We start from the raw sequence: 12,867 nt of genomic DNA on the forward strand, positions 1-12,867 counted from the left end.
CCTGCAGATCGGCCTCCTCTACCTCTGCCTCTATCTCTGCCAGCATTTGAGTAGAAGACAGTTTCTTTTGAAGTTCCCGCTGAAGAAGATGCACCCCCATTTCTCTGCTCTTCAGAAATTAGAAGAGCAATCAACTCCTCAAAATCAGAAAATTTTTCACGGACGGCAATGGATGTCCGGAACTGTGCATAATCCTTTCCTAAACCATTCAAGGTCACAGAAACCAAATCGTCATCATCCACTGGCGACCCAATGGAAGCAAGTGCATCTGCAATTTTCTTCACTTTCATGTGGTAGTCATTTATGCTCAAATTTTCTCTCTGCACATTGTGCAACTCCTGTTTGAGTTGCATTTTCCTGGCTTGCGTATTTGTGCTATACATTTTTGCCAAAGTATCCCATGCCTCCTTTGGCGTATTTGCATCCTGAATATGCACAATCATGGAGTCCAAAATACTAATAGACAGCCAGTACATAACTTTCCTGGCTCTCTCATGCCATCCTTTGAATGCCTGCATTTCCTGTTGACTGGGAACATCAGGAAGAACAGGTTCTTCTTCATTTCCTGTAATGAACTCCCAATAGCCTTTTCCCATCAAGAAATTCGTCATTCTAAACTTCCATGCCTGGAAGTTGTTCTTGTCAAGCTTTTCAGTGACAATCTGTGAAAGAGAATCAGATGCCATTACAGAACACTGCAAAATATTCTGTCACTGCAAAAAACACAGCTTTTGCCTCACACGGGCAGAACTGCAAAACTGACGAAAGTGATATTTCACCACACAGTCACTTCCTAGTGATGATTTTGCATCAACAGGCAATAGGCATGAATCTGCAACTCCCAATATCTCTGCACACAGGCATACGATGCAATTTCTGCGGCACCTTTCCACCGACTAGCCGCACAGTGGTCGCACAGCAAAAAATAGGGTCTTTTTCTGAGTGCCTGCGAAGAACTTCCGCCTTCAAAACGGACCCCGAAACGGCCTTAAATCAGAAAAATAAAGTCACTTAGGGCTTCGCCTTCTCCCGCAGCATATACTGCGCTCTCGCCACACCGCGAAGGGCGTCTCAATCTGAAATAGTGCACTCCTGCACTTCTGGTTGTGCTACCTGCAGAGATTTGCTCCCAAACTCGAAATAGGAAAGCAACACTGGTCCTCTTACCAGGACACCACGAACTTGGCTTGCTTTCTTGAGCTCCTTACCACGAACAAGGCTCTGATACCATGTGAAGATAGTGGGAGAGAGGGAAGGAGTCTCACTTGAGGCTTTCTCACAATCACAATGGGGGAATACACACAAAGGTGGAGGCTGAAAATAGTTTTCCTCTTCTTAGTTGTGAAAGCCAAAAGAACACAAATACAAAGAAATAGAAGAACCCTATATGTGGGTCTCAAACCAAACTCAACTAACTAAGGTGGCATACTAACTGAGCCACAAACTAGAGTAGATAAGGATAGCTGTCATCTAGCTATTATTCGTGGGCAGTATACCAACTGCATCTCCAGCTAACAAGTCAGTGACATAAATCCACAACAGTCACCCTGGCATATCGCGAGTGGAGCTCGATATCTCAACAATGTATCCATTTAAATATATGTTTATATATACAAAAGGCCTCACAGGCTATCTTTCTTCTTAGTTAGTTCAAGTACATCGAGAATAGGGGTCTTCGAATCCCCTAGTGGATTCCTAGATATAAATCTAGCCGCAACAGCACTAACATCCTCCTCTCTTGCTGCCAAGGACATAGCCGTTGCCATCAATGCCCTACCATGAATGTTCCGATGTACCAAAATGACTTTGTCAGCATTTCGAGTAATGTTGGAGTATCTGATAGCACATGACAATGCCTTGCACTTCAGCAGCTCCGAAGGACCTCGAGGAGAAAATTTGCCGTGAAAGACCACGATATGCTCTGCAACTTTACCAAGGTAATGGGCCAAAGAATGATCTCACCCAAATGTGCTGCAAACATTACCCCATCGAGATGAGAATTCATCAACCTCGAACGCATCCTGCAACAATTCAACAAACATTAGAAGACCGACAAAACAAATTATAGTGAATGAACATCAAAATAAAAAATATTGTTCGAACTTACCACTATAGCATCGTCGGCTTCTATCTCTTCCTCATTTGCAATGTTGATAAAACCAGGTGTTGTGTGATGTTTCATTTGGGAGGTGGACACTTTCTCCTGACCTATGTTAGAGCTGGAAGCTTCTATATGAGAGGGTTGTGCATCGTATATGGACATGTCTGCATCCCTCATTGAATCCATGGCAAATAGCAGTTGATGGAGAGAGTAACTTCTGAGGACGGGAGTTTCTATGGCTCTCTAAATGTGAAAGTGAGAATGTGATATAAAAAGAGCTCTTACCCCTTAATATACATCAAAACCCTAAAAATTAAAATTAATCATAAAATCCCCAAACTTTTTGAAAAACATTTATTACCATGAAATGAAAGGAGAAAACATTAAAAGAAATAACATTTTAATTTAATTGTCTATCATCTTTTGAAGCAATAACTAGGATTTGATAGACAAAAAATTAAAAGCTAAACTAGTCAAACACATTGTTAGCAATCTTCAAAGTTGCAGGAAAAATGAAATTGGCACTATGCATGCAGTTCTCCACACGGCGGATGGTCTTACCACCATTTAAGGTAAAGTAGAAGGACTCTAACATGCCATCCTCCATGACCAATAGGTGTTCTCGCACATCCCTTAGAGTCCATTGCGATGTGACATTCACATTCTTGACATCTCTGTCTTCAACATCAATAGACAAACTTACCCCCGTATTGTCTTCATCATTAGAGTCTAGGGGAAGCCACCGGCCTTTTGATTTCTTCCAGTGCCTGTACTGAAAAGATAAATACAACATTTGGCGTGACAAACGGTATCTAATAACCACATTGTCTTTACATGCGTGACATTGAAACACATCACCCCTTTAGTCACCTGACTTGGTTCCCAAATTCATCCCAAGTAAATCTTCAAGAGCATTTTCATCTACACGCTTGCAAGACCACATAGTTTTTGTTCTATGCATATGTATATTCTGAAATAAAGAAGCAAAAATGTGCAAAGGCAGAAACCAAGACAGCCTTTCCCATTTGGATCCAAATGTAAACTTCATGGCGATGCCCACATCCTTTGCAATCTTGTCCTTGTACGATTGTAATGTCCTCGAGTCCACATTGCTGCAATCCATGTCTTGAAGTTGTCGTGGTGCAATGGTTTGCAGATGGCCATAGCTTGATGATGTCGTTGGAGTGATGTATGTTGCATTATACCAATACACATTCTTCATTCGGAAGGAGGCCAACTTCTCCCCGGCATGCATTTGCTTACCTAAATCCTCATGAATTGCAGTGAACTTGCCTATGAATGATTCAACTGGTTCACACTCATCGAGGTCCGAAGGGAAAACATCTGCCACCATGAATAAGAGCTCTTAGAAACCAAACACAAAATTTCCAAATGGACTCATTACACTTACAGGTGAAAAAGGTACATAGATAGAAAGGCTCACAGTGTGATGGTATCCTAGATTGATTGAATGATAAAGGAAGCTGCATATCTTTTCCCATGTAAACATGTTGCACTTTAGCGAGCCATTCTTTCTTCCCAAACTTGCACTTCCAGATGCGTCCTTTCCACTCATGTAAGATGTCACCTCTCTTGCTCTTGGGAAGCTTATGTGGACCTTTGACCGATCCTTTCATCACTATCTAGTCATTTAAGCTGTAGGTGCAAGGGATCTACTCATCCAATGCATTTCTAGTGTTGTGGAAGACACAAGAGGTCACAACATTGCGTGGTCTTGTAGCCTTTCTCCTCACCATGCTTGCAGAGGTTGCAACAGCAAAAATGGGACTCCTACACAAGGCAATGTAGCTCCAATAGAGGCACAAAAGAGGGAGAAGGAGAGGGACAGAGCAGCAACAACAGAGGAACAGGAGAGGGAGAAGGAGAGGGACAGAGCAGTAGCAATAGAGGTACGGGGTAGAGGCCCTAGAAAGAGGGAGGGGAGAAGAAAAATTCGCCATAAGGGCCTTACCATCCCATTGAAGCCAGTTTTGGGCTCATGCGGGGGAGGTGCACCTAGTAGGAGGATCAAACATGGGTTAAGAAGGGGGGGGATGGTTTGGGTGGTCCCTAGTGTAAGGGGAGCAACCAATAGGGACTCTCTATAGGCCTGCCCACCCTCCACCTCAACATACCATTGCCCCACACCTTCTAGCACTCTCATTGGTACACCTCAAATCACTCTCTAATCCCTTGAAATTAGGAAACAGTAATTGGAGGCCCTTTTGAGACCCCAATCCTCCCCTAATGGGCACAGGAGAGGGAGAAGGAGAAAGACAGAGCAACTTGAACAGAGGCAAAAAATAGGGAGAAGAGAGGGATAGAGCAACATCAACAAAGGCACAGGAGAGGGAGAAGGAGAGGGACAGAGCAGCTCCAACATAGGCAGAGGAGAGGGAGAGAGAGAGAGAGAGAGAGAGAGAGAGAGAGAGAGAGAGAGAGAGAGAGAGAGAGAGAGAGGAGCTGCAACAAGCAGGCTAGAGCAGGAGGGAGCATAGAAAGAGAGGGAAGAGGGAAAATGCATGGGATTTGGGTCAAATGGAGTGATTTGGCAGGCAGGACCAGAACAGTGGGGGGAAGAGGCCCTAGAAAGAGGGAGGGGAGGAGAAAAATTCGCCAGAAGGGCCCTACCATCCCATTGAAGGTAGTTTTGGGCTCATGTGGGGGAGGTGCACCTGGTAGGAGGGTCAAACATGGGTTAAGAAGGGGGGGGATGGTTTGGGTGGTCCCTAGTGTAAGAGGAGCAACCAATAGGGGCTCTCTACACTGCCCACCCTCCACCTCAACATACCATTGCCCCACACCTTCTAGCACTCTCATTGGTACACTTCAAATCACTCTCTAATCCCTTAAAATAAGGAAACACTAATTGGAGGCCATTTTAAGACCCCAATGCTCCCCTAATGGATACTCTTTCTCTTTGTGTAAATCAATTATATTACTTCAAGAATATTTTCTTATAAGTAATGTTGAATGTCATGAGTGAAATGTTGCTAGGTGTGGCAATTGGGAAACACTACCTACGTCTCGTGAGCTTGGATAAGGACAGCTTATTCGTAGATTAATACACATATTGCATAGAGGATGGACGTAGATACTTACAAGCCTTTGAATTCATATAGAGATTCAAAGCCAAAAATGGGACAAGCAGAGTGAAGCACAATAGAGACCCGAATGTTATTCATCTTCATCTTTGTAATCTTGATGGTTGGAGCATTCGCTTGTACTAAAAAATATAATGGTATCATAGCTGCTCTATCAAACTCTTGAGTTTTTTGCCACTTTCCTATAAAACACACAAGGATGAGAAATAGTTTCCAAAGCATCCACCACAGAGAGAAGGTCCAAGGTCAAGAAGAGCAACTAATATTGATGTAGATGGTCATGAGGGCTCCATTCCTGCTTCCTTGATACCAAAGTGAAGGAAGATAAGCTAAAGAGGATACTTTGCTAGAACTTCCTTAGCCCAACAATCAACATGAAAGGGAATTTCCTTCTCTGCCACCTTTTGAAGAGATCTCTTACTTTTGAGTGAGAATTTCTATGACCACCTCTCCAAGCATCGACTTGTTCCACATTGAAGAGTGTCAAGAAGAGACAAATGAGTGAGATCATTATCTGAACTATTGTCAAGGGTCCTCACCTATGGAGTTTTGCACAAAAAAGACCACACTGAGATGGAGACTTTTCCAACAATCTCATCTACCTCATTTTGCATGCTCACAAATGCAAGTGCCTCACATAACCGTGTACTAAATGTGACAAAAGATCCAAAATTAGAAGTCACTACCCTGCTAATAGTAATACTAAGTGAGTGTGTAATAGTAAAATACAATATTGAGGCCATTAAGTAATGAATTGGCCACTACTATGACATGAGTTACACACACATGAGTTACACACACGGAAATGAATCAACCAATATAACCTGAGTTAATCAACCAATATAACATGAGCTAAGAATTGTCTACTAGAAACGCAAAATGGAAAGTTAAGCAAGATAACCTAAGCCAAAGAGTGGGGATTGGGGGAGAAGGAGACGATCCAAGGGTGTACTTTGTAGTAGGAGGGGTGGCTGTTGTGGAAGAGGTGGTGCAAGATTGCAAAGCAAGGTGAGAGACGCCATGAGTTGAGCACCATATTGTAAACCACCATGTGTTGCTGCTGGTGCTCAGCAACCACGAAGACAAGCGGAGAATCGCCCACAACGCAGGTCATCATCCCTTCCACACCACAACTGCCATCAGAGCTTGCTGCCTTCTCGCCCACCAGCTCCTCCCACAGCTCCTCGGGCATCCTCCCCACCTTCTGCCACCCTGTGCCCTCCGCCACCTTCCTTGCCCCATAGAATTCTTCCTCCCCTTCTAATTCATTCCTGCCTTGTCGCAGCTCCCACACCTCCACCGCCTCCGTCCCCGCCCCCCCAGCCAAGCCGCATAACATCTGCAGCCCCTCGCTCCCCCCCCACAGCTTCGCGAACGTTGTCTTCTTCTGCAGCCCCGGAATCCTGTAATAGTAGCCCCTCTCGATGTCGCAGGCTGATAACTCCGTGTGCCTCCCCGCCTCCTCTCTGTGATCCAGCGACGGCAGCCAGTAGAGGAAGCCGTTGGTGCAGGCAACTGCGTTGGAGCTGACGTACCCCAATAGAAGCCGCGCATTGCCATGTAGCTCCCCATCAGAGCTCAAGTTTGCGCTCACGCGGCTGAGAAGCTGCCAAGTACAGTTACAGGAATCGTACACCTCGAAAGAAAACAGTAAGTATCTGGTTCCGGGTCGATAATGGCGCCCTAAGGAGTAAATCTTGTAGCCTGGTCTAGCGTCTGTCTGTGTATAACGTAGCATAGAAAGTTTCTGGGACTCCCACTGTGTGCGAGGGAGGACTCGGAGACTCTTTGTGAGTGGATTATACACAAAGAGGATCGCCTTCTCCTCCGAGGGCAATTCTGGGACTCGGAGGCAGAGCAAGAGCAGACCATCGAGAGTTGCAACAACGTCCAGTATGCCGGTGTGGAAGAGTTGGGCAAGCGGGCTGGGTGCCAGAAACTGGTAAGTCTTTTCTGCACCAAACCCATAGCCCATAGACCCCGCATATTCTTTATCATGCTCGATGCTGTAAGAGTACTTTTTGTATTTGTAAGTAGTAACGTAGTGCTCGTTAACCTTGCGAGCGAGGAGCCTAAAAGAGAAAAACCAACGATCACTGCGATCGGGAAGCGGGTGAGAAAAATCGAGAAAGAGGAGGGAGAAAGGGAGCGATCGCCAAAGCCGGCAGACACAGCGAAAACGGAAAAGGATGCGAAGGGGGAGGAGGGAGAGGATTCTGTAAAGGAGGTCCTGAGGCAGAAGAGCAAGGGATGGAGTAGGATGAGCAGGAAGCTGGCCTGAGAAAGGTTCTAGTTCATGGAAATCTTCCATCGCCGAGAAGAACTGATTGAGCAGGAAGCTTTTCTGTAGAAGGCGAGGTCACTCTCTTACCTTAAAACTCGATTCCAAACGCGTAGACACTTGCCGGCCATGCCTTTTCCCTCGGACTCTCAGTCGGCTGGCCTAACATCACGTGGACGACGCATATAGATGATGTTCTACAATGAGTCACCTCACCATTGGAGAGTCGGCTGGTTCACTTTTTCGCATGTGCGAAACTGAGCGGGCTGTACGTTTCCAGGTCAATCGTGGCCCTCAGGCCAAAGGTCGTCACCCTCGTCAAGAGCATCTTCTTTTTGGCCTGCCATAAATGGAGGCCTGAGTAAAGCTGATGCCATTGAGAAGCTCATTTTTTGAGGGATTTGTGCCACTTGGTAGAAATCTAGAGTCTCTCCTCTCTCTACATTTTTAGCCCCCTCCTCTCCTCTTCTCTCTCTCTCTCCGCCCCTCCCTCCGAGTCCAGACTCCCTCTCTTCCTTTCTCTCTCTTTCTTCCTCTTGGGCAGGCCTACTGAATGATACATATCATTCATCTTGTTTTTCTTTTTTTTTTAATTAAATAAATAAACTGCTGACTTGTATTGCGGGGGGGTCAGTCCCTGGAAAATAAACCGAAACCTAATAGTACAAAACTTGGCCTCTAGTTGGGCCGGAGCCCTAGGCCCATGCTAAGAAGCAGATGGAAACCTACTCGGTGGTAGAACTTAGAAACTGCTCGCCACGGCTGTCAGTGCGTGGCTCACAACTGGATCCGATAGCTCTAGCACTTTGGCTGTGTCTGTTACAAGCGGTTTCACCCATCCACCCATGGCATCATCCCTAAACCCTACCATCTCTTTCCTCCCAAAGACAATCTGGTTACGAAAATTCCATACCCCCAACAGGACTGAGGCCCGAATGTATGGCTAGCATGCACTGACAGTGGATGTGACTTGTTTCGGGTCACCCAAAAGACCCATTCTCCAATTTTGACCCAGATGAAACCTCCCCATCAGGACACTCTTTCTCACGGCTACTTCGATTCGTAGCCAGACACGGCGAACCAAAGTACATCTCCACATCAAATGGACTACTGATTTGATTGCTCTATTGCATAGTGGGCATACAGAATTAACTTCAAATCTTTTAGGCCTTCCAGATCTCTTTGAGTCTTTTTTTCCACCAACCGGCTGTATGGCGGAGGCGCCATTTTCTATTTAACTCTAGGTATAGTGGCTTTGGGTTTGCAGATTTCTGTAGATTACTCTTGCTGAGAGCTTTTATAAGCAAGTTTTACCCAGATACCACTGTGATCGGACAGTTAGCAAACACCACGTACCCTGCTCTAGCTAAGGAGAACTAGAAATGATCACTTTCTCTGCATTTGAGCGCTTGAAGTAAACACCATATCGGGATTATATTACAGATTACAGACATGCATCCCGCTGCTTTGATGGCAGGCAACACCCCCTAATGTTCCATGACAGTAGGGAAATTCGTCTCGACCCTCCATTCCCCGAACTCAGGGTTATGTTACTAGCTTGCCAAGGCTCTGTAAGCATCCTTGAGAAGGCTGAAGTGGTTCTCTTTCCCTATCGCTGCTGAACAAGCCACCTCTTTGATTCGCTTTGAGATCGATCTTGTGCCACCCGCAATTGGGTCGAGTGCTTCGAAGGGTATCCTGGCTGGCTGCTTTTCCTCAGATAGCCTCTTCTTGTGGTTTGCCTCCGCCATCTCCACATCCACCAGTGGAGCTTTAGCCCCCCTTGCGTTATCCTTGTTCGAGGCAACCTGTACACTTGGGCGGGCATCGTCTTGCTCTTTTGGCACTCTTGAGCCCATCCCCAACTTGCAGGTCTCCAGCTATTCAGCGACTGTGTTAGATCCTCCAACCAATGATGCTAGAAGCGGGGAAGATGCTAGACCCGGTGTCCCTTCGTCCTCAACGACCACCGTCTTTCCTTTGTGACCAACTCGTTTCCAAGGCTGATTTGTATTGGATTCCATATGAATTGCTTCTGTGACCACCTTAGCAGCGTCTTGCTCTCCCGCCTTTTGTTGCAGCATCCTGCTCTCCCGCATTGACTTGTTGCCAATTGAAACTTCATTCTGTGAAGAAAGCTACCGCATGCTACCTTGCTCGCCCTGTGCCAGCTTCATGTTCGACGCCTTTCGTGGGCAGTTTCTAACAAAATGGGTCGTCGCCTTGCAGATGTAGGCGCCAAATCGAACCTATTGTGTGACCTTCTTCCCATCTGGGAGATCAATCTCCACAAAATTTGGAGGATCTTGAATGCGATCCCAAAGGATCCAGGCTTTCCTGATTTAGATGGCAGAGGAACCAAAAGGACTCTCCCCAATGCTGTAGCAATCCATTCCACCAAATCCCCAAATAGCATTGGAAGGTTGGGGAAGTCCACCCATATTGGGCACTTGTGGTAAAGGAATTCCTTAATGCAAAAGGACGGGCTCCAAGGTATAACCCCAGCATAGTTGCTCTGGAGAACATGAGAGTCCTGCTAGCCAATTCGTCCCTAAGACTTTTTGAGACGAACCTGAGAAGAAAAAACCCCTTGCCCAGGTACCTCATAGAGTACCCCAACGCAAGGACGTCACATTCGAAAGAGATGAATTCTTCCAGTTCCACCAGTGATGGTACCCTCCTTGTGTGAAGAAGAGGTAAAGACCTCCAGTCTTGTAAGCTCAGGTTTGAGGTCCTCCAGTTCCAGCTTACAAGTCTATAGTGCGTGTCTCTTCCCGGACTCATACCATGGCTTGCTCTCCACTTCCCGAGCCCTCCGGTCTGCTTTCGCTCCGATGAGCTTCCTGGCCACTTCGTCGTCCAGCTCAAAGAAGTCGCCACTAAGCTATTGAGCCAGCTTCTCTGCATATGTTGGGATTTGTCGGGGGCTTGCATCTGCCCTATGTTCATCAGCACTTGCGTCTTGTCCAAGGCCCGCGTCTCTCGAGCCGCTTCACCACTAAGATTCTCATCTGTCATATCTAGCTCCTCGGTATCCACTCCTTTGCACACAGCTAGACCATCTTGGGTGCTTTGTCCCAACCCTGCACTTGATGGAGGAGGTAGCTGAAACCAGCATGCACAGCCCTTTGTCGCACCGCTCTTTGCTAGCCACGTTGAATCACCACCTATTTCGGATTGTTGACCCTTTGAAGTTAGCCAAAGGTACCTCTGTCAAGAGCATCTTCAGACTACAAACGGACGCATTTTCAACAATGTCACACTAGGTATGAATTGAGTGATATTTTGTTTCCAAGCGAATTTTTAGAGAATGAGGAATTTGCATTTCATGTATGCCTTTGCTAGCACTCCCCCACTGCTCTTTTAGGGGGTGTCTCAAGCGAACTTGCTAAGGTGGATTTTTCCATTGGAACGAAGACTTTCTTTTAAAAAAAGGTAAGCTCTCCGCTCCCTCTTTCCTCTCTAAGCTCTTCCCCTCTCCGCTGTGTAGTGGCACACTACACCCCCTATCCAAAAGCGATGTAAGTCTAGCCAAGTTTTGAGGGTATGCGAAAGTACTGCAGGCACCATCTCCACAAAATTTAAGGTTCTTCTTTCCTTGCTACCTCATTCTTGCCATTTTCTCACTTCCAATTGCTTTAACACTCGAAAACGTTGCTCATCTACTCAAAAATTTTCATACCTTTATGGAGGAACCTCTGGGGTTGCAAATCTCTTGCTCTTATGATGTGACTATCTAATGCAAGAAAATTCTACAGAGTCACTCCTCTTTCTTGCCAGATTCCACCGCCACAGAAAATGAAGGGTTTCCATAATGCTTTTGCCCCGCTAGATGATAACTTCTAAGGAAAAGGTGCTCAACTTGCTTAAACATCCAAACCTCGCTGACAATGGATGTGATTTATAGCTGAGGCCAACAACAGACAAAGAAGAGGCTTGGTTGGATTGGAAGAGCAAAATTTGATCCAAGGAGAATGAACATTCCTTCATTTGAATGCTGGCATTCTCCCAGAGACAGGAGTCCCACCATTGCAAAGCAAGGACGCAGAGGTATTTTCATTCCCATTGCAGACACAAAGGAGAATCTATTACTTTCAAGGTTGCGTTTGATCGTGAACTCTTTCCTTGGCTACGCATGAACAAGTTTTCAACATACAAGGTGAACTGGTACAAGAATAGGTAGGCGATCACAAAATTGATCATCGAAAAAGGTCTTAAGGTTTCTCTAAAAGATATAGTGTAAATATAATTGAACTAAAAGTCGTATGGTATGTTCTACTCTCGAAGAAGTTGAGTTCATTTGTAGATTAGAAGAGCAAAACTAGCATGAACTCGAGCTCGTAAGCGCAAAAGATATTTGCCCTCTATTCACCATCACCTTATGATGAAGAATCTAATGCAAGGGTAAGCTTTTAGGTCCTCTCTTTAGCCGCTTACTAATCAAATCCATGTTTACGTAGCCTCCAAACTTATGGGTCAACGTTTGCTTGGGTGTAGCCAAATGTGGAACTACTTTGGGGCCATTTTAAGGCCGTGATGCGATGCACTTCTAGGTGAATATTTGAATTTTGCGCAGAGCCGTGCTCTCTTCGGAAATTTTTCCAATGTCATGAAGGCGCATTGGTGTAATAATGAGATGCAATCTATTTGTTCAGAACACCGCATAGCTCAGCGCATGGCATCTATGTAATGCTTCGCACAGCGCAGTCTCTGGCCTACATCGCCTGATTACTTATCATCGCACAGTCTTTAGCTGCAGCTTTGCCACCTATCACTGGGCATGCACCGATGCAGATCATTAAAATTGAAGGTTGGCTTAGAGAGATCACCGTGCTGGTTCTTTCTATAATAATTAGACGCAATCTATCACTCTGAACACCGTCGCAGCACAGTCTCTGGCCTAGCCACCTGTCACCATGCAGCCTTTTGCCGCTTCTTTACCCGTAGCCCATGCAAATCATAGGTTGGCTTAGAGAGACCACCGCACTGGTTTTTGGCATAATAATGAGACAAATTCTATCATTCTGAGCATTGCCTCAGTGGTGCAGTCTCTGGCCTGACCCCTTGTCATCACCCAGAATTTAAGGTTGTCTTGGAGAGACCACCGCGCTAGTTCTTGGAGTTATAGCTCTGTTACCTATTTTTACGTATTACAGGAGGAGGTCTATGACAACCAATGCTGTGGAAAACAGAAGGAGATCTATGAAAGCCATCGCGCTGATTCTTGGAGTTATATATTTGTGTACCAAGGAAAATGCTCGGAAAATGTATTCCGTTGTGCAACCAAGCAAAATACAATTAACTATATGGCCCTTGAGGGGTCCCCTTTAGGAGCAAGGGTCATATCCACATGCCATTTCTATCCAATCACATCCTAGATA

At 45.7% G+C, this 12,867-nt stretch overlaps 1 protein-coding gene across 1 annotated transcript; it reads right to left on the minus strand.

Annotated features, from left to right (window-relative positions):
- Window positions 1–6,037: 6,037 nt before the first annotated feature.
- LOC147897431 (uncharacterized) lies at window positions 6,038–7,578 on the minus strand. Its single transcript, XM_087380841.1, has one exon. The coding sequence runs from the start codon at window positions 7,514–7,516 to the stop codon at window positions 6,107–6,109; it is 1,410 nt and encodes a 469-aa protein (XP_087236967.1). The 5' UTR covers window positions 7,517–7,578; the 3' UTR covers window positions 6,038–6,106.
- Window positions 7,579–12,867: the final 5,289 nt, after the last annotated feature.

The sequence above is a fragment of the Dipteris shenzhenensis genome, chromosome 10 (genome assembly GCF_047967505.1).
Source record: "Dipteris shenzhenensis isolate YYH24624 ecotype China chromosome 10, Dip_SZ_1.0, whole genome shotgun sequence".
Taxonomy (NCBI): Eukaryota; Viridiplantae; Streptophyta; class Polypodiopsida; order Gleicheniales; family Dipteridaceae; genus Dipteris; species Dipteris shenzhenensis.